At 37.6% G+C, this 25,971-nt stretch overlaps 2 protein-coding genes, 1 long non-coding RNA gene and 2 pseudogenes across 3 annotated transcripts; 2 read left to right on the forward strand and 3 right to left on the reverse strand.

Moving 5' to 3' along the window:
- Positions 1 to 226: 226 nt before the first annotated feature.
- On the reverse strand, positions 227 to 1,424 carry LOC103436157 (thaumatin-like protein). Its single transcript, XM_008374585.3, has 2 exons — positions 1,297 to 1,424; positions 227 to 1,168 (listed from the first exon to the last, which is right to left on the reverse strand). The coding sequence occupies exons 1-2, from the start codon at positions 1,355 to 1,357 to the stop codon at positions 483 to 485; spliced, it is 747 nt and encodes a 248-aa protein (XP_008372807.1). The 5' UTR covers positions 1,358 to 1,424; the 3' UTR covers positions 227 to 482.
- A 3,177-nt stretch (positions 1,425 to 4,601) lies between these two features.
- Positions 4,602 to 8,466, forward strand: LOC103435298 (uncharacterized). Its single transcript, XM_008373686.4, has 5 exons — positions 4,602 to 4,875; positions 5,070 to 6,889; positions 7,466 to 7,667; positions 7,771 to 7,967; positions 8,064 to 8,466. Exons 2-5 carry the CDS (start codon positions 5,092 to 5,094, stop codon positions 8,141 to 8,143), a joined length of 2,277 nt encoding a protein of 758 aa, XP_008371908.1. The 5' UTR covers positions 4,602 to 4,875; positions 5,070 to 5,091; the 3' UTR covers positions 8,144 to 8,466.
- Positions 8,467 to 9,623: 1,157 nt separating this feature from the next.
- Positions 9,624 to 15,663, reverse strand: LOC103436167 (ribulose bisphosphate carboxylase/oxygenase activase, chloroplastic-like; annotated as a pseudogene).
- LOC103435291 (uncharacterized) lies at positions 11,974 to 14,685 on the forward strand. The gene is made up of 4 exons (XR_529398.4): positions 11,974 to 13,287; positions 13,380 to 13,577; positions 13,747 to 13,813; positions 14,458 to 14,685. It is a non-coding gene; the product is annotated as an uncharacterized lncRNA (long non-coding RNA).
- Positions 15,664 to 25,194: 9,531 nt separating the features above from the next.
- LOC103435308 (large ribosomal subunit protein eL27-like) lies at positions 25,195 to 25,680 on the reverse strand (annotated as a pseudogene).
- Positions 25,681 to 25,971: the final 291 nt, after the last annotated feature.

Raw genomic sequence — 25,971 nt, forward strand, 5'->3', positions numbered from 1 at the left:
AGAATCATTTTCCTGTGTTTATTTATTAAGAATGGGCATGTATGGTAGGAATATCAGTTTGATTTTTGACATATCCTGACTTTACCTAAACAACTAGATATCAATGTAGGCATGTACATGCCTAACGTGAAATTGAGCTCTAAATTTTGTGTGCTGGATCAAAATTCATGTGTAGGACGTTTGCCCTTTAACAAAGTGCATCGATATTGTCGGAAATGCATCAACAACGTATCAATAAGTTTCATTTACTCATTTGCGACAATGATATCGACAGGTAATCCATGACATACCAACAAAGAAAAGACATCGGTTCCATACCGGACTAGATTCTAGTTGTCCAAATATAGAAACTGGAGCCGGCAACCAAAAAACTTAAAAGAAACTGAAACCACAGTACCAAAGAACCAAAGTAATACATGACAATACAAGAAAACCCTACCAAACCTACCCAGCATTTTGCACTAGGGTTTGGTCTACACAAATCAATATTTAGGAGGGCAAAACGTAATGACATACCTAGGAGCCGAACAAGTCTTAAGCCCTGTAGAATCATCAAAGGCGTAGCTATAAGCCCTAGGACAAATAGCCTTAAAAAGATGCCCAAAAACAGTAGGCCTGCAGCTCTCTGGATCCGCAAACGCCCCTCTGCAGCAATACCGGTCCGATTTCCCGGCCAAGCAAGCGCTCTTGCACCCCACAACCCTACCTTGTTTCTTGACCACCAAGGCAAGCGGGCAGCAAACGTTCAAGTCAGCCTCACAGGCAGCAACTCCACACCCACCACCGCCACCACCACCTACTGGCCTCATCGAAACCGGCACATTGAAACCGTCAACCAAACTCACATCGTAGTAATGCAAGGCGGATTTCGAGGTTCCGAGTGTCATTTCAACGAGTGTGGCTGGAGGGACTCCGCCGAGTCCCCTGCATTGTAAGAGCCCAACACAATCACCCGTTTGGCATGTGCCTTTGCCGGTTTTTTCATCAAAGCAGCAGCCTTGCCTGCCCCATAGTCTGCCTGACCAGTTTTCGGGGACGTTAAGGACTTGTTGCTCGCCGCTGGAGAGGTGGAAGCCGCCGTCTTGAGGTGTTGTGTGGCCTGCATTGCCAAGGATTCCGGGCCATATGCTTTCCTTGCAGTTGTTCACTATGATGAGTTGAGTCCCATCTGCAAACAACAATGCTATTTGTCAATCTAAATTTTACAGAAACCACCAAATAAGGAACGTTCAGCGTTCGATTCTCTCCAATGTAACCGAAAAATTTCGCATAAAAAAGAAGAGACAATTTGATCACCTGTGAAGGAGAGGGAGATGAGAAAGGAGAGGAGGAAGAAGATTTCAGGCGAGATTGGCATTTGTTCATATGAGCAACGGAGACGTGAGTTTGGTAACTGGGAGGCTCTTTTATTTACTACGTGTGGAAAAGTGAAAAGGGGAAGGCTCCTTCTTTCTCGCCATCACGGAAAGGAGTGGTAACTTTACGAACAACTGCACATGCAATGGCGGTTTGCAAATTGCAAGAGTTCTCGATTTTCCTTTTTATTAAAAAGACTACACTGTGTAAACAATTTAATTTTATTTAATTTATTTAATTTTTTATTAAGAAGTGTGATTAGTTTTTAAAGTTTTAAAAACAAATCAATTATGAAAAAATGGAACAATGATGGAGCAGTTTCTTTTAACCCCCGGTATATTTTATTTTTATTTTTATTTACTTTTTAATTTCATAACAAGGCATGCTATGTTTACATGGTTGTGAGATTGGCGTACAAAACAACAAAATTTATGTTACAGGTAATTACTAAATTTCTCATGATTTCTATTTTTGTTCAGTTTTGGTGAGAGGTTAGAATGGTAATATGATAAAATTTTAGTTGACAAACAGGATTTCATTAATAGGTAATTTGAGTGAGATTGATATTTATTGGGGCATTGAATGTGAGTTAGACGAGTTGATCAGAACATTACGCTTGTATTTTTGCACTTAAATTCGAATTTCTCTTTCTGTAAATCTGAGTAGTTTAGTATGTTAAAAAACAAAAAAAAAAGAAAACTAATGAAAAAAACTTGAAAACTTTGAGTTTTAACGATAAGGACAAAATAAAGGGTAAAGTGAATAGTATCATAATTGACTTTTTAGTGTAAAAATATGGTTTTTCATTAAAGTGAACAGTAGAATTTTTCGTTAAATTTCCAAAAAAAAAGAAAAAAGAATGAGCTATCATGGTATTTGGTACCTTTTGAGATAATTCGAAAAGCTAAAAGGAAGCCATTCTACAAGGACAAAGCTTGAAGGAGGATGACATGCTAGTTCAACATAACCAATGATGCTTTCCACTTTTAGAATAAGTTTATCCTTTTTTGTACTAGATTCCCTTTACAATAGAAGTTCTGTTCATGTGGATTGGATCTGTGAGCGCCATGAAGCTTGTCTATATAAAAAGAGGATTGCTTATTAAGTGAAAAAAAGTGAAGAGATGATGTTTGATAAATAATGAATAGTTTCCAAGAAGGAAGTAGGTTCGGAGAAAAAAGAAAAAGAAAAAAATTACATGAAACAAGTGCATTTCTTTGTTTTTTATTCGTTAATTCTTTGATCTATTTAATCTTGAAACAACAACAATAATGAAGAAGTGCATGGTGAGAAAATGGAAGTGCAAAAATACTTAATCTCTAGTCATGTGTACCACTTACACGGAATGAAAGATATAAACACATAATTGAACAATGTTATAGCTTTTGTACATGTTTTCTCACTTGAAATGTGAGAAATCATGAATTGGGGAGCAAAATAAGGAATCTATACAAATTAATAAGTTGATTATAAAAATTGAATTACTGATTTAATGTTACGTTTGCTATGTGGAAAAAAAATGTTGGGGAATGGGAAAATGTTGCATTTCCCATGTATAGTAAGTTTAGGCTTGAGAAGTGATTTTCCGGCCTATAGAAAAATTGGGATAAAGTGAATCCCTCTACCCCCTTGGTATTCACTTTCTTTCCTCAAGGAAAAAAAAACATTAATTGGTATCTTTTAACGTCATTTTCCATGAATTCTTTAAGCGTACCAAACACAACCATATGAAATTCACTATAAGTGTATTAGTAAATACTTAAAAAGTCATTAACTAAAGTAATTTCAAGACCTGTGTTTCAGTAAATGCTAGAAGTTCATAACCAATATAATTTCGATACCCATTTGACGTAAATAAGCATCATTAAATCTAGTTTTGTATTCATCAATTAATGTGACTTGCAAACTGTACAAACTAAAAAGGGAAAATTAGGTTCACATCCTTCTTTTTGTTACTTCATTGATTAAAATCCTATTCATTTTTAATTTTTTATCAAGGTCCTTGGTATTAATAACATCATTAATTATTTGAATAATAAAATATTTTTATTTTTAAATATATTCCTTTAGTGTTAAAAATGTTACAATTAGTATATTTATATTTATGGCTAAATTTTTTATCATATATTTTTATTTTTAGTTTGTACCAATTTTTAATTTGCAAATATTTTTTAATTTGTACCAATTTTCTTTTCATTTTTAATTTGTACCCATATATTAGTTTCTTTTTGTGCCCATATTTTTTAAAGTTTTATTTGTGTTTGTACCCATGTGTATACCATCACGTGACATTGTATATTTAATCAATGATAGAAAAATTACATATGGTATATTTATGTTTTATGCCTAAACTTTGTACCATATATTTATATTTTTAGTTTGTACCCACTTTTAATTTGCAACATTTTTTAAAAAAAATTTGTAGTATTTTCTTTTTAGTTTTATTTTGTACCCATTTATTAATTTCTTTTAGCACCTATATTTTTAAAAATTCATTTGTACTCATAATTTTTAATCTTTTATTTGTACCCTAATTTATTTATGATGTACCCATTCTTCTTTATTAATGTACCACTTTGTTATATGTGAAATGTACCAATTTTTTTTTGTAAAATGTACCAATTTTTTTAACACTATGGATACATTCTTTTGCCATTTATTATTTCTTATTTTTACATAGTTTTTATCCATTTATTCAATTAAAATGTTTGAATTTTTTTTATTATAACCGTTTCTAATAGTATTATAATGAAGGATTTTAAATTTATAGGATTATAAATCTCATAAAATATCAATCAATTAATTGCAAAACTATAAGAATATAAATATTAATAGTAATATAATGAGGTGTACAAAGTCAAGGGACCTTGATCAAACTTTGAATACTATTAAGGTTTTAATCAAAAAATGTTAAGGATTAGGGACCGCAATCAAATTATCCCAACTAAAAAACTACCAAAAGTCAGCCAAAAATTTTACACACTAAAAAATTGTAAATAGTGAAATTATTTTTGAATGGAACAAAATAAAGAAATTAAAAAAAATATTGTTTTTTTTATCAAACGATAAATTTTGTTAGATTAGCTACCATGCAAAAGTTTAACACATTTTTACCACTATTATAAAGAGTCACTTGCAAAAAAGAAAAAAAAGAAGATATATATACATATATATTGTTAGACAGAACGAAATAGAAACCAGACTTAGACCTGAAAGTTAAACTACCACGAATCGCCGGTTCAGTCAGTTTCCCGCGGCGGCCGGCTCGAGTTTAGAGTACAATCACGGCTCGTCAGCCAGGCAACCGGAAGGTTCGGTTTCTCGTTATCCAAAACCGCTACAACCACTACCTGACCGGGTCTTTCGGACAAAAAAACCCAAAAATCTAAATAATGGCCAAACTAACCGGTTGAGCCAACCCTAACCGGTCCATCCGGTCTCCTCGCTCTCCTAACCTCCCTAACTCGGTTCTGTTTCCCTTCCTCTCTGTTTATCTGCAAGCATTCAAACCAGAAACAAGTAAGCTCTCTCCCTCTCTCTCTCTCTCTCTCTCTCTCTCTCTCTCTCTCAATTTTAATTCAATTAATTTAATTGAGTGTATTATCTGCTTCATTTGGTTGCTGGGTTTCTGTTAATTATTTGGTTTAATTCTAATTAAACAAGAAAGTTCATGTCTTTGTTGTAATGGGTTTTGGCATTTTTGCATAAACTAGTTAATTCTCTGAGGTTTTAGCCATGGCGTCCGGTCTGGTAATGGAGCCCGTGCCGATAACATCGCAAAAACACGACCCGGCATGGAAGCACTGTCAAATGTTTAAGATTGGGGAGAGGGTTCAGCTCAAGTGCATATATTGTAACAAATTGTTTAAGGGTGGTGGGATTCATAGGATTAAGGAACACCTTGCCGGTCAGAAGGGTAATGCTTCGACTTGTCTGAGAGTTCCGCCAGATGTTCGGGCTCAAATGCAGCAGAGTTTAGATGGGGTTGTGGTGAAGAAGAGGAATAGGCAGAAGCTTGATGAGGAGATTACTAACATTAACCCCTCACCTCATGGTGAGGGGGAATTGATTGCTGTTCAGAATGATGTGAGCAATGGGGTACAGTTGATTGGAGTTCCCGAACCGCTTGAGCACAAGGGGTTGTTGGGGAATCAAGAAGGAATGACAAGTGGGAGGAGTTTGGAGAGAAGGAAAAGGGGGAGGGGCAAAAGTTCTTGTGCAGGACATAGTGCTCTTGTTGTTAGTAATAGTGTTGCGTTAGGTCCTCCAAAAGTGAACAATTTTGTTCACGAGGCAATTGGAAGGTTTTTGTATGATATTGGGGCCCCTCCAGATGCAGTGAACTCTGCGTATTTCCAACCGATGATTGATGCAATTGCTTCAGGTGGTTCAGGGGTTGTGCCTCCTACATACCATGATATTCGTAGTTGGATATTGAAGAATTCGGTTGAAGAAGTGAGGAACAATATTGATAAACATAGGGAAACATGGGGAAGAACTGGTTGTTCAGTCTTGGTCGATCAGTGGAACACAGAGTCAGGTAAGGTTTTGCTAAGTTTTTTGGTGTACTGTCCTGAAGGAACAGTTTTTTGGGAATCTGTGGATGCATCAGACATTATAAATTCATCGGATGCCCTTTACGAACTGCTTAGGAGAGTGGTAGAAGAAGTTGGAGTAAAAGATGTGCTGCAGGTGATTACTAGTGGTGAAGAGCAATGTATGGTTGCAGGGAGAAGGTTGACTGATACTTTCCCTACGCTATATTGGACTCCATGTGCAGCTCGGTGCTTAGATCTAATGCTCGAAGATTTTGGTAACATTGAGTGGATAAATACGGTCATTGAACAAGCAAGGTCCATTACAAAGTTTGTGTACAATCATAGTGTAGTGTTGAATATGGTCAGAAGGTCTACTTTTGGCAATGATATTGTAGAACCAGGTGCCACTCGCTTCTCAACAAACTTTACAACACTAAAACGACTGGTTGATCTAAAACACTGTTTACAGGTTATGGTTACTTCACAGGAGTGGATGGACTCCCTATATTCAAAGGAACCGGGGGGACTGGAGATGTTAGATCTTATTAGTAGTCAGTCATTTTGGTCCTCATGCATCCTGATTGTCGGCCTGACAAATCCTCTCTTGCGGGTTTTGAGAATGGTTGGTAGTGAGAAGAGGCCTGCAATGGGATACGTGTATGCTGGAATGTATCGGGCAAAAGAAACAATTAAGAAAGAACTCGTCAAGAGAGAGGAGTACATGATATACTGGAATATCATAGATCAACGATGGGAACAGCAGTGGCGTTCTCCTCTTCATGCTGCAGGCTTCTACCTTAACCCCAAAATATTTTATAGTTTCGAAGGAGATATGCATGGTGATATCCTCTCACATATGTTTGATTGCATCGAGAGATTGGTTCCTGATACAAAAGTCCAAGATAAAATCATCAAAGAGCTAAATTTGTACAAGAGTGCTGCTGGAGATTTTCGAAGGAAGATGGCAATTAGGGCTAAAGACACTCTGCTTCCTGGTGAGGGCCTAATCTTTTCGATTGTTTTGTTATTTCTAACTTCTGTGTCATGACTTAGCTTGCAATGATTTAAGTACTAGCACATTCGAATAAAGAAAAACTAACGAAAAGTCCTCAAAAACTTTAGTTTTAATCAAAATGACAAAATAAAGGTGAAAGTGAATAGTATCAGGAGTGACTTTTTAGGCTAAAAATGTCCTTAACGTTAAAAGTGAACAGTACCAGGAGTGTTTCATTAAAACTCCCTTCGAATAATCCATTTGATATGCATTCGTGCATGCTAACTGCTAAGTCAGATAAATATTGCTGTTCCGATTCAAGTAGTATATATGACATTTATAAGCATTTTTATGTATTAAATCAATTCAAGCCTTCAATTTTGTTTACTGCTGGTAAAACGGAAGCTCTTTAATCTTTTGGGTGTATTTGGTGTAACTACGATGCCAAATTACCTGTCTTGCACATATTGAAAGTATTCTTGGAACAGAAACTGAACTTGTCATCATTGTATTATGTTCTTCGTTTTTGAACCTCTCACGTTTAGCTAATTTTATCCACAATGTACTTTTGTCTTAGCTGAATGGTGGTCAACATATGGAGGAGGTTGCCCAAATTTGACACGCTTGGCAATCCGAATTCTCAGTCAAACTTGCAGTTCGATTGGGTGCAGGCGAAATGAGATTCCTTTTGAGAGAGCACACAACACAAGGAACTGCCTTGAGCGTCAACGTCTCAGTGACCTTGTCTTTGTTCAGTATAACTTGCGACTGAAACAAATGTAAGCACAAAGCAATACTGTTATGGAATTAAGAACGGCGGTTTAAAAATAGTGGGGAGAAATTCCTTTCCTTTTGCTAATAATAATTTTTGTTTCCTCACAGGGTTGATAAGAACAGCGAACAAGATGTTATGGATCCCATATCATTTGAAAACATTAGCATGACGGAAGACTGGGTTACCGGGAAGGACATGTGCTTAGATGACAATGGTAGTTTCGACTGGATGGAACTCGATTCAACCTCTGCCAGCACAATGCTTTTAGGGCCGTCCAATGATGATGCCGATGACTTGGGCTCTGGTAATTTTATACTTGAAAGTGGACAATTGCTAAAAATCAAATGACCTTTGTTCTTAATCACATTGTACACTGATTAACCTTGGTCTATATATGCAGGTTTTTATGATTATGAGATCTTTAGCAGAGCAAAACACGGTGAAGAGGAAAATGTTGAAGACAATGTAGAAAATCATTAGAGCCTTATCCATGAGTCAGTTATCGACATCAAGGACCCATGGTTACGAATCATCGCCTTGTAGTTTGCAACCGAGCAGAGGAAGATGTAGTTAAGTAGATGTGCATGTTGTGTCTGGAACATTTTGTAGCCTCCACACAGGTAGTTTTCATTATTAGAGTGTAGTGCATTGTAGCTGATAATTTTAAGCAGATAGTTTGAAGCAACTAAAATGTTGTTAGGAAGATAAATTTCCAATCTAGTTCTCGTCCAGATGAAATGTAAAAGTATTAGAAAATCTGTTCACTCTATCTTGGGTAAATTTAAAATTAAGCTGGTTTTATATGTGCTATGTTTCATACTACCAGTTGCTTTGAGATTGAAGAAGAAACGGGGTTTTCTACAGTACACTCGTGTATAAGGTGATACCAATTAACGCAGCAGAACAATAAGAAAATCATTTAAAACTTAAAACACACCAAGAACACAACCTCTAAAATATTATTAGTCGTATATCATGTTATTGTCGAAATTATTAAGCCATGTAAATTCCGCGTCTAACACACTGGTGCATTGTAGAACTTTTGAAGAAAACGAAGTCCTTTTCGACTTGAAAATATTGGATATTGCAGCTGCCTTGTGGTATTTAGAGAATGTGACAACGTATCTTCCTTGTTTAAATAAAAATTTCATTGCAAAGGTCGTTTAATTAATTTAACATCGGAGCCTACTCCCCTTCATTATGTACATTCAAACGTACATTTTAGTTTTTACGCTACAATAACGTACTGTCAATTTTTGCGGCCTACTTCCTCCTTTGAAATAACATCGTAAGAGAAGATGTAGGCTTCTTCTAATCCTTTTGGGCAGTCATCTAGCAGCCCGTTTAGGTCCCAATCGGTATTTGGGCAGACTTGCAACGCAAGTAACAATCCTTTCGCTCCCAAGACTTTTGGTTTTGGCTCGCAAATAGGGAGTTCCACGTTTGGAGGAACTTCAACTGGTGTATCTGGCTCGCAAACGGGGTGTCGTTCCATGTTTGGAGGAACTTCAACTGGTGTATTTGGCGCAACTCAAGCTTCTTCACCTTTTCCTTCCTCCATAACTTTCGGTCATAAATATCGTCACCAACTTTTGGAAATATTAATACAACGCCTACTTTTGGAGGAACAACTTCTAGTCCTTCATCTTCACCTTTCGGTGGTTCATCTGGTTTTGTCAGAAGCCCGTGTTTGGAGCATTTCGGTCCAAACCTGCTCAAACAAGTCCTTTTGGTGCTACCACCACCCCATCCTTTGGTGCTATAAGTGGTCCGGCCTCTGGTGCAACCCTCCACCCTCCGCTTTTGGTGTTATAAGCACCCCAGCTTATGGAGCAACAATTTCCCTTCCGACCTAAAAAAGAAAATTGAATTCCCTAATTCTGATCCTTCTGAAAATCAAACCTAGCTTGAATCAATCATATGGCCTTACATGTTAAGATTAAAATTTAGATATCTGAAAGTATAAACTAGTGAAATTTATAATTTCACATTCGGGTTCATATTAACCAAAGGAAGAAAGTCCATGGGAGAAACGATAGAGATATAAGGCAGCACAACAAGACTAAATACAAGATTACACTACACCAATCCAACATAGGAAGACAATGCAACAACATTAATTGTTTACCCTTAACATCCTTATAAAAGTGCTTCCCTCCTTCCTCCCTCCCTCCAATTATAACCTAAAAGAAAAGGACTTAACATGTGTACAAGCAACTTCCATCATCACTCCTAGCCGTTGGATCAGTACAAGAACTGGAACATTCACTTGCTGCGCTGCTTTGCCTGCACAAAGACCAATTATAAAACCTTTAATACACACACACCCCTAATACATTTTGTAAATTTACCAAATCAAGCTAATCTTGGGAGCAGCCTCTCCATAAATGGGGGTAAGGCTAGCCGACATTCACCTCTCCCAGACCCTGCGTAAAGCGGGAGCCTTGTGCACTGGGTACGACCTACGACCAAATCAAGCTAATGGATGCAAACCTCCCACAGAGGATCTCTGAATATCAAGGGATCTAACTGTAGAATGTTCTATCTGTCCATAGCATCTGAATTGGCATCACCAAGAGCAGCCTCGCTCAAGTACTTATCAGCCAATTGAACTCTCTTCACATTCTCTTGCTCTTGGACAAGCATGTTTCCGTACTCGAGGAGCTTTTCGATTGTCATATTCGGCTGCTCGAAAGTTGGGGGTCCTTCCTTTGAGTTCACAAGCTTCTTCCCAATGCCCTCCACGCCAACACCCGAAATCCACTTCCTCACTTCATCGTCGTAAACCCTAGCCCTCAAGGCACCAAAGAAATCTGCAAAATCATGACATAGGGATACATAACATGTCAAATTGTATGATGACATGACATAAAATGTCTGACTAACTGATTAATTATATAACGTGTCGGGCTGTTTAAGGTACAGGAAAAACATTTAGCATACCAATAGATTGTCCCGGGAAGGTGTCAACAAGCTTGACAATGTCTTCCTTAGCAACATTGTCACTCCTGAAGATCCCAATGCAGACTCCAATGCAATCTTCGCGGGTGGGAGCCCAGTAGAACTTCTCCATACGGCCGTCACGGATGAGAGGAGCGTACAGTGTTGAGAAATCGTTACCGGTGACAATGATTGGGACACGGGGGTTCTCCTCCTTGTTGTACATACCTGGGAGCTGGACGTTTGTCGGGTTATCAGCAATGTTCATGAGGGTGGCATTCACCAGTTGGTTGTTGACCGTGTATTGGGTGGTTCCACCAAGCCGACCAGCTCCTGCATCAAGATCGTTGATGAAGAGTGCACACATTTTACCCTTCTTGATAATGTCGGCCGCTTCACGGTACCTTTGCCTGATCACCTTCGCGGGTTCTCCTGCGTTTCCACTTTCCAATTCTCCGGCACTCATCATGATAGGGCTGAAAAAATGTCATCAAAAAGCTAGGCAGTAAGAAGCAAACTTATCTGACCAAGTGACCATAAACTAGTTAGTTCAGTTTTAAGGTTTTTTTGTAAAAAAAAAAAATTTGGAAACCAAAATATCAAGCCAAAATTTGAAAACTCACTAAAGTAAATTACCAAAAAAAATTCAGTTCTAAAAAAAAAGTTACTAAAGAAATTATCTGTTTAAATAAACAAAAAATTGATAACAAAAGCAAAAATTGAAAAAAAAAAAGAAAAAAAAAAGAAGGTTATCAAACGACTCGTTAGTTACTTAAATTTCTAATGTTGACATTTCGAGTCTAGCATATGGATAATTTAAACTGAGTGACGTAGAGGATGTGTGACAGATGTACTGACCTGATTCCCATCTTGGCAAAGACAATCTTACACTGGAAAGATTTACCTTGACCTTTGCCTCCCCAAATACCCAAGATGAGAGGAACCTGCGAACAAAATTAAGTGATGATTCAAGTTAAATTCCTACAATTAATATATTTTCGGAAAAAACTCATAGTTTGTGACGACCCGTCCCTAATTTTTCATGTAATTTTCTCCCTCAGTGTGTAAATTGACGTTTATGTCCTTTTTGGCAAAAGGAACCTGACGTGGACGTAGTTATTCGGATTTAAATTATTTTTCTCACTATCATAATTAAATAATACTCGTTGTTACGAGTGCATGAGCGCAACTTAGACCTGAATCGGACTTGTAACAAAAAAGTTACGCTTAGTTAAAATACGTTAACAACGGATAGATTTATATATGCATGTGCTAATTATTCAGTGTTGGAAACTACTATTTTCGATAATGTACATTAGATTTCGTGTGATTTCAGTTGTACAAAACCTTATCTCTTTTTCTTTTTTTAAAACCTGTCCGTGACTTACCCATGCACACCAATTAAACACTTTCTCCCCCAATAAGACACCTTCACTTTTTCAACCAATCAGAAAATCCCCCTCTCTTCTTCTTAGCCAATTAGAAAAGCCTCTCTCTCTTCTTCTCCCTCGTACCCGAGCCTCTCTTCCCTCTGCAACACACACACCCAGTGTTCTAAAAATCGGCCTAGGCGGCAGCCTAGACGGCGCATAGGCGCTACACGGTGGCCAGCCGCTCCGATTAGCCCATAATCAGGAGAAAAATCGGCAAGAGGATTTGGCGGGCGTGAAGGCAGCCTAGGCGGTGCTTGGGCGGCCTAGGCGGGCGACTCGATGGCCTAGGCGGTCTGGGAGTTTTAGAGTTTTTGTCGTTGTAGAGGGCTGTGTTCTTGTTATGGTTCTGCAATTCTGCGTTTCACATTTAGGAAGACTAAAGGAAGAAGAAGATCAAAATGAGTTTCTCTCTATTCGCATTCCCCCACGTGACAGACAGACATGACCACTCGGTCCACTCCACTTTTTGTTGTATTTTTTTAAATTTTCTAATCAATTGCAGGGACATATAACATACAATCATACATTGAATATTGGTGTGGTGTGCCCCACTTCACCTGTTTTTGGTGCAGAGTGCCCAACCTTTGTTACAGGTTACACCATTACTTTTTATTTTTATTTTTTTAAGTTCACTATATAATAAATAATCTTTAAAAAATATTTATTAAGTAATATGAATTTTCATCTTATACCATCTAATTCATTAAAAAAATATAAAGAAAATTCTATCTTGGAGAGATATTGTTGGATAATCTTTTTGCATTTTATCATTCGTTTATTATCTTATTCATGGATTTCATACAAGTATAATTTTTTTGTAAGTGTCAATATGAACTTATTTACAAGAAATTTACCTAAATCTGCCTAGATCCTGCCTAGCCGCCCTACTAGCGTCTAACGTTTTTTAGAACCTTGCACACACCAACATCAAACCTCACATATCGACCCTTAAAGCACCACCATTGTGCTCCACTCATCCTCACGAACCCATCCGTACCAACTGATATTAAAATAAACGAGTTTTGAGCTTCAAACTCGGAGCTTCGACTTAGGTGGAGTTTTCCCTGACGTTTTTCTGCTCGAGTCACAAGATTTTGGGAGGTTTGGAAGCATCTAGGCAACTCCCCAAGGCCATTAGCCTAGTTTTGAAGTGGAGCCAACGAGGAAACCCACGAGTTTGAGACAACAAAAATTAGGGCTGAGAGTCTTGAGTTTTGATCCATTTCTGTCTACCTTTTGGACTTTCAAGAGGTATAAACTTGTTCTCCTCTTTATGGGCTTCATTTCCATATAATGTACGTTGAAAATGGTTGAGAAATGAAAAAGTTTTGAAATTTTTCCAGAAATCGGTGAATTTTTCCAGATTCCAGTGAACCAGACGACGACGGACGATGGAGGTCAATCGAATAAGAAGGAGAATATTCCGTTAAAGTTAACGGAATATTCTGATGCCGTTAGACTTAATGGAATATTCCATCAGAATCCCTGGAATTTATCTGTTTGTCAAGCGAGTGGCTTGCACGTGTGGCCGTATCCTGGCGGTGAGTGAGGGTGCGTCTGGCTATCGGCCAGTGTGTGCTTGATGTGTACAAGTCCATGACGTCGAGTAGAATGTTTTCGTATATTTAAACCCTCCGTTGAGCAAACTATGGGGGATTTTCCTAGCCGTTCTGTGTAGGTCTTAATTAATTAATTATTTTTCACATATAGGTGAGACTTACCCTAAGGAGGTACGAGGACAAATAAGGCTAGAAGGCTACGATCCATTGATGTATCAGTGAGTGAGCATTTGTTTTTATATATAAAGTTTTATAGTTTCCACAAGTGCTTTTGGATTGATTTACGCCTATCATGCCATGTTTTATTTAATTTAAAAAATGCCATTATATTGTTGAGATTTATATATTGTCATGGCATGTTCATACGCTTTATACTTGCTGATCATGCATGCTTGCACCTGTGTAGTACTCGCCCGGGCCAATGCCAGGCTTCATGTGTATGTACACATCGCACCACATGTTCACCTTGGATCCATTGTAGGTGCCAATCATGTCATATAGGCTGCCCTAGGCAACTCCGATTCGTATGTGATGCGCCTAGCACTAGTCTTCACGTGATTGTAGTACTAAAGCGTATATTATGATTACACCCAGTTCTGTTCATGTCAGATCCCCTCTACATGACTCGTGTGTTAGCATAGATTGATGAGCACCTGATTTTATTATGCTACTGTTGAGATATTGTGATTTAGCGTATTTCTGGATTTATTGTTGATTTACAGTTGATTTCATACTTATACGTAGTATGATTTTCTGGAAACTATACATGTTTTACGGCGAGGGGCTAGTATGTTCAGAAACTAAATGTGTTTTATAAACCTTTGTTTTTTCCCACTCACCCTTTTGTTTTTCGCCCCTCCAGGACTTTGATAGCTGATTACTATGTGGCGTACGAGGAATATCCGGCGGTTATGACATACCCCTAAATAAATGTAGGAGCTTTTCCTGTTGTGTAATAAGCACTTTAACTAGTTTCGACTGCACACTTTTATGTCATCTATGCTCTGAACACTTGTGTTTTATGAGTTCTTCCCTCTACTGCGCACTCTCAATTTTAGATTATATAAATGTTAGCTTTGGTTTTAATTTATCCATATTTTTATGCTTCACTTTCCCTTTTGGTTACGTCATCTTCGGGTGTTGATCAACATGCCTCGACTCCGGTCAGGGTGTGTCATAGTTACATCTTTGATAGTGATATTTACCTTGATGTTAGGAAGGGTCATGAAGTTCTTGGTGATGTGAACAACAAGCTTGTCCATAAAGCGGGAGCAATATAAAAACCATCCATGTTGTTGTTAAAGTTGTACCTATTCAAGAACCATCTCGTTACCATGTTAACTGTAATAACCCGAAACTTGGGGACAATTATATCGGTCGTGGATTTGGCAACGTGAAATATTCATAAGAACATATATGATCTATGAACTTACTGGCGAAGCCCCGTGCTGATGTATTCATAAGAGCTCATGATGGCAAAGTGAGTTCCGGCTCCTTGAGGTGCCTGGAAGAGGGAGTCCACCATACCCTTTCCTCTTGTAATGTCTTGTTGGTCATCGGAGGTGTCGAATGCAAGGCCTCTCCATTTGTCCTTGTTGGTCTGCCTTTCTTCTTCCACCTCTGCGACAATCCTGAGGCTTCCGGAGGAAACCTTGGAGCTGGTGAACCTTGAGTTCACTTTCTTCAAGTTGCTTCCCAAAAAGGTTGAGCTTGGAACTGAAGCACTGCTCCTAGAGCCATTCAGGCTCAAGTGCAACCCGTATTATTGTGATCACCTCCCAAACTAACAAACCCATGCCTAATTGTTTCCCAAACTCGCATGGGTATGGATAACTTCTATTCTTGGTTGTATATGTAGTTTGGATTCATAGGACAACATAAGTATTTATCTAGAAGACTTGAAAACATACGTCTGACAAAACATTACCCTAAGTAGGTAACTAAATATAATCAAGGACAACCAACTACTGTTTAGCTTCTAAGCAGGTGATTGACAACACACAAAAAAAGAGTTAAGCCATACCGGTGCTCGGTTGACAGTTCCAATGGTAGATACAGCAGTGGCCATGATCTCCGTCGGAACGGTTGTTTTCTAGTGTGAGTAACAGAGAGGAGGGGGCACTCCTGGTTGCCTGCAAGCACAGTATGCTATTCTTGTGTTTTGGAGGGAAAAGAAATGAGAAATGGTTTGTACTTATGGTACTTGTTTATGAGTGTACAGAATTTGATACCCTTTGGATTTGCTTGTTGAATGGTTTGAGATCATTGAATCAAGATTGCTTTGATGACACGTGTCAAACAAAGAGTGCATGGAAACTCAGTCATTTGACTCGTTTCTTGGTACTTGAGGGTAGTGTTTAAGCTCTCTTCTTCTACACACAAAAAATTAGGCAATTTTTGTAACAAAAAAAAAAAGTAAAAATTGGACAATTTATTGGCCACAGAATTGAGAGAATCGAAGAAACTGGGAAAGCCCATGTCTATTATTGTGGGGTTTTATTTTGTTGTTTTCTTATAATGGAAATGCATGGAGAGGTCTTGCTAATTCCGGTTGGAGGTTATGGAACACAATCATGTTCAAGTTCTCCTGGCTTGGTTTCTCTTCCGTTTAGGACTTCACATTAAATGTGAATGGGTGATAGGCTTGGTTCTAATTAACGGGGTGATTGAAATTGGAGGATTAATTAGATATTAACAAGGTAATTGAATCATCGATATTATTGCTAAAAAAAGAGTTGGGGAAGTTCTCCATGCTAAGCTTTGGGCTTTGTTTTATGAGTTTTAAGATAGTTGTAGTAGAAATTTCTCTCATCTTATTTGGAGGTTGATTCTGCTTTGGTGGTCTCTCTCATTCATGGTTCTCCTAGCCTTAATCATCCTCTCTACGGTCTTGTCTCAGGGTGCAGAATTCTGATAAAAGAGAACTGGAGCTGCAATTTGTAGCATGTTCATAGAGTGAGTAATTTTGCAGTTGACGGGTTGGCCAAGTTGGGTATAGTGCAATGAATTTTCAAGAGCTTGTGGAGCCTCCTCCCTGTTTAGTTCAAACTCTTTCCGATGACTACTCTAGTGTCGCTAAAGCTAAGCTAGTTGTTCCTTAGTGTTTTTTTTCTCTTTTTCTTCCATGTTACAGAAAGAAAAAAATGCATGGAGAAATGAGGTGCACCATGAATAAAATGTTTGTGACTAGCAACAATTCATTTCCTTAAAAAAATGGATTTGTGGAAGAATTTTAACAAACATGTTTGCGTTATGATAGGAGCCTAGGGCACAAAGTTTAGTCAATCAAAATGTTTAGAGAGTCTTTCGACGAAAAAAAAATGTTTATTGAGTCCAAGGCCTAGATCAGATCATATTGGGCTGGTTATTTTGTTCCTATGAGCTAGAGTCATGGCCTCATACATCTGATAATAACCTCTAAGAGTCCTGGCCTGGCCCATACCTCAAGCCTATTGACCATTTCACCCATTAACACGTCATAACACAATTCGATTGTGCAAGTAAAACTCATCAAACTAGTACAAGTGGTGGATTGCTTGCAATCAAACTAGTACAACGGGTTTAAATGAGTGATTAGCACCGTATTAAGTTATTAATTAATTAGCGCTTAAGCAATGCTTTTTTATGCAACCTTTTAACTCGTTAATGTAAAAATGAGTGATTAGCACCGTATTAAGTTATTAATTAATTAGCGCTTAAGCAATGCTTTTTTATGCAACCTTTTAACTCGTTAATGTAAAATCTAATCAAATGACTGAGGAATAGAATTGGCCAGAATGATGGTATTGATATTAGTCTACTAACTTTATACAGAGAGTTCTCTATAAACAAGCAGCTGATCCTGCAATTCTACTATACAAGAAAGGAAGGAAATATATACATATTAATTATTGATTACACGCCTATTCTAGGCCCTTTATGATAGGGATCCTGATTGCTTTCTAACACTCCCCCTCAAGTTGGAGAGTGGATGTCAAGAACTCCCAACTTGCGAATCATGACTGAAAAAGAATCCTTACCCAAAGGCTTCGTGAAAACATCTGATAGTTGATGCGAGGAGGTGACATACTTGGTAGTGATCGGTCTATCTTTTATTTTGTCTCTAATGAAATGACAATCTGTTTCGATGTGTTGCGTTCGCTCATGAAAGACCGGATTCTCAGCTATGTGTAGTGCGGCTTCATTGTCACAATGAAGTCATGAGGCTTCCGGATGTGGTAACTGCAGGTCACGCAACAAACTCCGTAGCTAGGTGAGCTCGCAGCATGCTCCCGTCATCGCCCAATATTTAGCTTCTGCCGAAGAGAGTGAGACAGTTTTTTGTCTCTTTGTTCTCCATGAAATCAAGGAATTTCAAGAAATACACAATATCCAGTGGTAGACCTTCGAGTGATGGGATAACTCTCCCAGTCGGAGTCACAAAAAGCACTCAACTTCAATGTATTATTGGCTGGAAATAAAAAGTCTTAGCTAGGAGCACTTTTGAGGTATCTAAGTATGCGAAGGGCAGCCTCCATATGTGGTCGACGAGGCTCATGCATAAATCGACTGAAGACATGTACGTCATATGTAATATCAGGCTGTGTGATGGTAAGATAGATCAAACGACCTACCAACCGTCTAAACTGAGATGGGTCCTTTAGTAATTCACGTGTATTAGACAACTTGGTTCCATGCTCCATTGGGAATGAAATAGGTCGGGCACCCAATATACCTCCATCTTTAATAATATCAAGAGCATATTTTCGCTAAGAAATACCTTTCTTCGAACGAAAAACTTCAATGCCCAAGAAATATTTGAGATCACCAAGATCCTTACTACGAAACTGGGAATGAAGAAATTTTTTGAGGGAATTGATTGCATTTTCATCATTGCCAGTAATCAATATATCATCGACATAAATCAATAAAGCAATAAATGATTTACCTCTCATACAAGTGAAAAGAGAATAATCAGCTTTCGACTAAACGAAACCAACCGCTTGAACAGCTTCAGTGAACTTAGCAAACCATTGACGTGAGGCTTGTTTTAGGCCATACAAGGACTTGTTGAGGCGACACACTAGGTTCTCCCCTCTGTCGTCGAAGTCCCGGAGGAGGTGTCATGCAAATTTCTTCAAGAAGGTCGCCATAAAGGAATGCATTGTTGACGTTGAGTTGATTAAGTGGCCAGTTACGCAGAGGCAATGGCAAGAATGCAACGCACAATGATCATTTTCGCTGTGGGTGAGGTGTCATGGTAATTAATGCATTCAGTTTGAGTGAAGCCTTTGGCGACAAGTCGAGCTTTGTAACGCTCAATGGAACCGTCTGAATGACGCTTAATTTTATAGACTCACTTACAATCAATTGGATGTTTGCCTGGTGGAAGGGAAGTGAGGGTCCATGTATGATTGGATTGGAGAGCCTTAAGTTCGACGTTCATTGCATGCTGCCAATGAACATGTGATTTTGCTTCTGCAAAAGAGGTTTGTTCGATATCCTTACTAATATTGGCAATAAATGATAAATGCATGGGTGAGTACCGATGGTAAGAAACAAAATTACAAAGAGGATAACGAGTACCTAGTGAATGGCTAGGCGACTGTGAAGACGAAGGGTTTGGGGGTAGAGTCACCTGCGAACAGACAAAGTCTTTGAGAAGAACATAAGGTTGTTTTTAGTGTTGTGATTGGCAAAGAGAATGAGCATATGGTGGTGCTGGGGACTCAGATGGAGTAGGAAAAGTGATAACAATGGGTGGCATATGAGAATAAGGAAAATCGTCTAAAGGTAGAGGGATGAGGTTGGTTGGTGAAGCAAAAGATTCTGAAATATGAGATGATTATGAAGTAAAAGAGGGTGAGGCTGAAGAAGACGACGTAATTGAAGGAGAAGATGAGGCTAAATGAGCATGTGTTGGAATAGTTAAGGAAGAGGGAGAAGTGTCAGACATGGATGGATAAGAAGAAACAATAGGTGGAATAATAGGGTCTGATGTGGTTGGGACCACGGGAGGAAAAAGAGGGACTATTGTAGTTGGATCTGGAGCATGGGTATTGGTGGCCCCGGGTTGGTAAGGATTGGTAGTCTGAAAGGAAAAATTTCTTCAAAGAAAACAACATCACGATTAGTAAAAAAAATTTCAGTGTCTAAATTGTATAGACGATAAGCTTTTTGTCCAGCGAGATAACCGAGAAAGGCGTGGGGCGAAAATTTAGAAGTGGGGTGAACATAAGTGGCATATACAAGACACCCAAAAACACGCATATGGGTGTAAGAGGGATGTTTGGGATATAGTTTCTCAAAGGGTGTTTTCTTGGCAAGGATTTGAGTGAGAAGTTGATTAATAATGTAGGCAGCAGTGAAGACACCCTCTCCCTAAAATTGAAGGGGTAGATTGGCTTGAAAAAGTAATGCCCTGACGGTTTCAAGAAGATGCCTATGTTTCTGTTTGACAACCCCATTTTGTTAGGGTGTGTAAACGCATGAATATTGTAAATGACCTCATTATCTTGGAAAAAATGTCGCAAAGAATAAAATTCACCTTTGTTATCCACTCAGATTTGTTGTATTTTGGAATTAAATTATGTTTGAACGAATGCAAAAAAAGACTTAAGACTGCCTTGTGTTTCGGATTTATGGTGCATTAGGAACACCCATGTATACTTAGAAAAATCGCCGACAATAGTTAAAAAATAATGTGCTCCAGAGAGGGAAGTGGTTTTATGAGGTCTCCAAATGTCGCAGTGTATAAGAAAGAAAGGACTAGAAGTAGATAGGGAACTTGTACCAAATGGAAGTCGTGTTTGTTTGGCTAAAGGGCAAATATCACATACAGTATGAGAATAAGGGAATTTTAATGAAGTTTTGGATAGAAATTCCAAGCGATTGGAAGAATTGTGACCCAAACGCTTGTGCCACAAATCAGAAGAAATAGTTATAAGATTACAAGAGGGTTTATTGTTGGAGAAGGATTGTTGAGTAGCCAACGCCACAAGGTAGTAAAGTCCCCAGCGTTGTTTTCCCAGACCAATCATCTTCTTTGTAGCCAAGTCTTGTAAAATACACCAATATGGAAAAAATGTCACCGAACAACTCAAACCCTTTGTAATTTTGCTAACCGACATAAGATCAACTTTGAAACTAGGTACACCCAAAACATCTCTCAATTTTATGTATGAATTTAAAGACAAATTGTCAATAGAAGTTATAGGAGCCTTTTCTCCACTAGGTAATACAACCGGTGGCAATGAGGTTTTGGTGGAGTCAAGCAAATGAGGGGAAGACGTGATATGGTATGTTACTCCATTATTGATTAACCATTGACGAGAGTCCACTGGAAATCTGGACAGAATTGGTTCACTGCCTGTGGTATAAGCTTGTGGAACGGTTGACGACGGCTTGGTCACTTTATTATTCATGATGGAAAACATTTGTTGAAACCGCGTCTCTGAGAGTGATCTACACTAGGTTGCATAATTTTCTCCATTGGAAACAAGGATGTGAATAAAAAATGGATTAGAGGTTTTTGGTTTGCCTCCATCCAAGCTTTGGACGTTACCCGTGGCTAGGATTGACAACACAAAACAAGAAAAATGAAAAATAGAAAAAGCTTGCTATATAGGCACGAGAAAATCTGACGGAAGCGTGGCAGAGCAGAGCTAAGGGAAGCCCTGCTCTGATACTATGTAAAATCTAATCCAATGACTGAGGAATAGAATTGGCCAGAATGATGGTATTGATATTAGTCTACTAACTTTATACGGAGAGTTCCCTATAAACAAGCAGCTGATCCTGCAATTCTACCATACAAGAAAGGAAGGAACACTACTACAAAAGGGACTTATAATGTCAATAGGTGGTGTCGATTTAATATAATGTTGTTGATGCACAAAACCGGATGGTCTTGGAACAACGTAAATCCGACCGTGGATCTGCATGTAATGTAAATAACACAAGGATTTTATCGTGGTTCACCCCAATGTTTGGGCTACGTCCACACTGTAGTTGATTCTGTTTCTCTGTAATTGTATGGATACAAGTGTTTGGGGGAAGTCCCCCGGAGGAGAAAGAAGAGAAGGGAGAGAAGAGCCTCGGTGGTGTGAGGTCTCTCCTGAATGTAATGATAGCTTCTCTTAGCCTTCTTAGGCTTGGCTCTTTTGCCTCTCTTAGAATGAGGGTAGGAGTCCCCTTTTATAGAATAAGGGGCTCCTCCTCTTTTACAAAGTATGGGCTTTAGTGTGAGGCCTAAATACAAGGCCCAAGGCCCAAATATACGAGGCCCTAAATATGGTATAAACAAATGTAGTGGCGCATAAGACAGTTGCGACACTAATTGAACATGATGTCGGATTTACTGTCGCTTATAAGCGTCATAAAATGTCTACGTCGCTTTTAAACCGACGTAAACATTTAATGTCGCTTATAATCGACATATATTTTAATAATTTTAAATACTGGCGTCGCTTTAAACAAAACAATGTTGCTTTTAAGCAACATAAAGTATTGGTGTCGCTTCTAGGCGACACTAATTATTGTTTTTAAATATTTTAAAGCTTGTGTCGGTTCTGAGCGACATAGATTTTAGTTTTTTTAAATATTTTGAAACCCGATGTCGGTTGTGAGTAGGCCTGGTAATTCCTGACACGACTCGATAACCCGACACGAAATTAACAGGTGTTCGGGTTGACACAATAACGAATCGGGTCGTTATCAGGTAACCCGATAAGCACCTGTTAAGATAACGGGTTGGTTCGGGTATACACGTGGGTAACACGATACACGATAAGCAAAATATTAATTTTATAATTTTATAACCCTAAAAAAATACTATAATAATTATATATATTAATTTAACAATTTTATACCCTTAAAAACTATAATAATTATATATATATATATATTAAATTAAATATTAAAAATTGGTGACCATTGGATCGGCGTAAATATACATACCATTCAATTTCTTAAGTGTTATACGTACAAAAAAAATAAATTTAAATCTACTTGATAAATATATAAATATATACACACACCATTGAACTTGATGAGATACAAATTCTACGAAACTAATTTCAATGAGCCAACCGTCAAACTTGTTTGTATATGATTCAAGATCGCATCAGCAAAAAATCGCAAAAAACAAACATTCAGAGATCAAATAACGGGACAAAAATTTTCGACGGTTATCAACGAAAAATCACGATTTAACGGTTATTTTAACTCCGATTTTGATGATTTTTTACAGCTACACTGCTTGACCCTATATGAATACAATGAATGAATTCGATCTTCAATTTATACTTAATGAAAGTATAAATAAACTCTTAAGTGTTAGTGAATCTATTGTTTTGATGGGATACGCATTCTATGAAACTAGTTTCAACGATCCAACTGTCAAACATGTTTGTATATACTTCGAGATCGCATACGCCAAAAATTACAAAAAACAAACATTCAGAGATCAAGTAACGGGACAAAACTTTTCGACGGTTATCAATGAAAAATCACGATTTAACGGTTATTTTAACTCTGATTTTGATGTTTTTTTTTACAGCTACACTCCTTTACCCTATATGAATACAATGAATAAATTCGATCTTCAATTTAAAATATTTAAACAAGTGGATACCACAAAATCTTATGTTATACTTAATGAAAGTATGAATAAACTCTTAAGTGTTAGTGAATCTATTGTTTTGATGGGATACGCATTCTACGAAACTAGTTTCAACGATCCAACCGTCAAATATGTTTGTATGTACTTTGAGATCCCATACGCAAAAAATTACAAAAAACAAACATTCAGAGATCAAGTAACGGGACAAAACTTTTTGACAGTTATCAACGAAAAATCACAATTTAATGGTTATTTTAACTCCGATTTTGATGATTTTTTACTGTGACACTCCTTGACTCTATATGAATACAATGAATGAACTTGATTTTCAATTTAAAATATTTACATTAGTGGATACCACAAAATCTTATGTTATACTTAATAAAAATGTAAATAAACTTTTAGTATTAGTGAATCTATCGTTTTGATGGAATACGCATTTTACAAAACTAATTATTATATTAATTACTGATTACACGCCTATTCTAGGCCTTTTATGATCGGGATCATGATTGCTTTCTAACAGTTAACACGACCACACAACTCAATTTCACAAGTAGAAATCTTTAATCACATGAAGACATATATAGACTATTTCAAATTTTCACTCATTAAAACGACATGAGAAAACCTATGTTCCATTCTAATCCTGTATATTGATTGGGACTATATATAAAGGAGAAAACTTATGTTTGTCAGTTATAATACTAATATAAGTATGTTAAATAATGCTACTCTTACCACATTTTTTCTCACCACTATAACTATGGTGTATGTTCAACATACACCTGATCATATGCCATGTGTCATTTCATATAACTCTAGTTAACTTTCACGTTAAATGTTACTTTTTGAGTTTTGAAAAAAAATTAACTAAGGTTAAGTGAAAGGGCACGTGGCAAATAATTATATGTATGGTGAGCATACACCATATTTTATGGTAATGAGCAAAAATGCTCTCCATTATTATGTCATAATTTTCATACTACCTTATGTGGCAATTTACGTGGACATGCCACATCTTTAGTTTTAATTTTATTATCTCTACTAATTAATAAAATACTCATTGTCAACAAAAACCCTATGAAATTACCAGTTTAATATTCTAATTAAAATAGAACAGGAATAAGAAACATGGGGCAGGAATGTAATTTCACACAATCAAATTTTACTGTTTTTTTTTTCAAAACCTCACCTACATATAATCCTAACATATCTCTAATTAAAAATAAAAAATAAACTTCTCACTCCCACATTCTCTATTACTCTCTTCCTCTCTCCTTCTATTTCAAAAAAAAAAAAAATTCTTACACATTTGTATGTGTCCATATGCTAGTCTGTATAATTTAAACACGTTCTTTATAAAAATAAATAATAATAATTAAAAAGCCTAATTAGAATTGATTAGGTCTCACGTTCCGTTTTCCAGTCCCTCTCACGCCCAATCTCCTCCCTCCTTGCCCTTTCAACCTTCAGCAATCTCCATTTTTTTGTCGAATTTTATTTCATTTATAGCTGATCATATTTGTTTTTCTTTTCATTGTCGTAAAATAAGGGTTAGCTAATTGTTTCATTGAACAATGCTTTTATGTGCATATTTGAAAAATTGGAGGAGTCAAAAGGAACAAGTTTTCTATCAGATTGAAGTGTTCTTTTTTTTTTTAACAAGGAATGCCACAAATTAAATATCTCAATAACAGCAAATATAATTGTTTAGCTAAACATTGATCCATAAATCTATGAAAATGAGAAATTTTTCAGTGTGATCGGTACATAAGGTATATCATGTGTCATTAAACAAATTGTGGAACATGTGTGCTAAAAAGTTAATAACTTAAAAAATAAAATTTCCTACCATTCCTATTAAAACACGTGATGTACCACTTGTGTTCCCGTCACAACTAAAAATTTCTCCATGAAAAGGTCACATCCATTTAATTCCAAAATTAAAACATTAACTTAAAAAAAAAAAACACAGAGTAGGCAAATCAGACCCCATTTCCGATACGGCGCTGTTGAATCTCCCTTCTCAGAACTTGAGCTTGGTGAAGAACCACCTGTTTTTTCCGGTCTTGAACCGCTCCTCGAACCGCTTTTTCACCTCCTTCAATGCAGTGACCTTCTTGTCCTTGGTCTGCAAAGACTCGACGTTGACGACGTCCTTGAGATCCACATCCAGGGTGTACCGGGTGGGCATCTGGTGCTGGTAGTTGACGACCTTGATGAAGGCCTTCACTCTGTATTTCTTGGCCGTCTTCTTGGCGGAGTCTTTGCGGATGACCTTGCTCGGGTACTTCTTGATCCCCGCAACCAAACAGTGCCGTCGGGACGATCGCAGGTGCCCTCGTCGACGGCGTGCACGATGACGGCCTTGCGACCGGCGTAGCGGCCCTGGAGGTTGATCACCGCCTTGTTTGGCTTCAGAAACTTCACCATTGTTTCTCTCTCCTCTCTCTGCTCTCTCTCTGATGATCGGTTTCGGCAAGGAGTCAGATTGAAGTGTTTTAATTCAAATTAATATCTCACCTCAAAAAATTCAAATTAATATCTGTTTGCTACCAAAAACTAATAAAAATTAGTAAAACGTATATAGAAATCCAAGTATACTGTAGTTAAGTGATGTGTATGTCCAACTCAGTCGTCCCATAAGGTGGTATAATAATGTGGTAAGAATAGGATTATTGAAGTATGAATCACTGTTCTAAACATTCCTTTATAGGCGCTAGGCAGCTGGCCACAACCCCGATTAATACCTAGGCGTTTGAAAATTAAGAA

Source organism: Malus domestica, chromosome 07 (assembly GCF_042453785.1).
Source record: "Malus domestica chromosome 07, GDT2T_hap1".
Taxonomy (NCBI): Eukaryota; Viridiplantae; Streptophyta; class Magnoliopsida; order Rosales; family Rosaceae; genus Malus; species Malus domestica.

Excerpts from the sequence above, each read along its gene's own strand:
- LOC103436157 (XM_008374585.3), bottom strand. The coding sequence starts at position 1,357 with ATGCCAATCTCGCCTGAAATCTTCTTCCTCCTCTCCTTTCTCATCTCC. Across the intron at positions 1,169-1,296 it reads CATCTCCCTCTCCTTCACAG|ATGGGACTCAACTCATCATA; the intron begins GTGATCAAATTG and ends TGTTGTTTGCAG.
- LOC103435298 (XM_008373686.4), top strand. The coding sequence starts at position 5,092 with ATGGCGTCCGGTCTGGTAATGGAGCCCGTGCCGATAACATCGCAAAAA. Across the intron at positions 6,890-7,465 it reads TAAAGACACTCTGCTTCCTG|CTGAATGGTGGTCAACATAT; the intron begins GTGAGGGCCTAA and ends CTTTTGTCTTAG. Across the intron at positions 7,668-7,770 it reads AACTTGCGACTGAAACAAAT|GGTTGATAAGAACAGCGAAC; the intron begins GTAAGCACAAAG and ends GTTTCCTCACAG.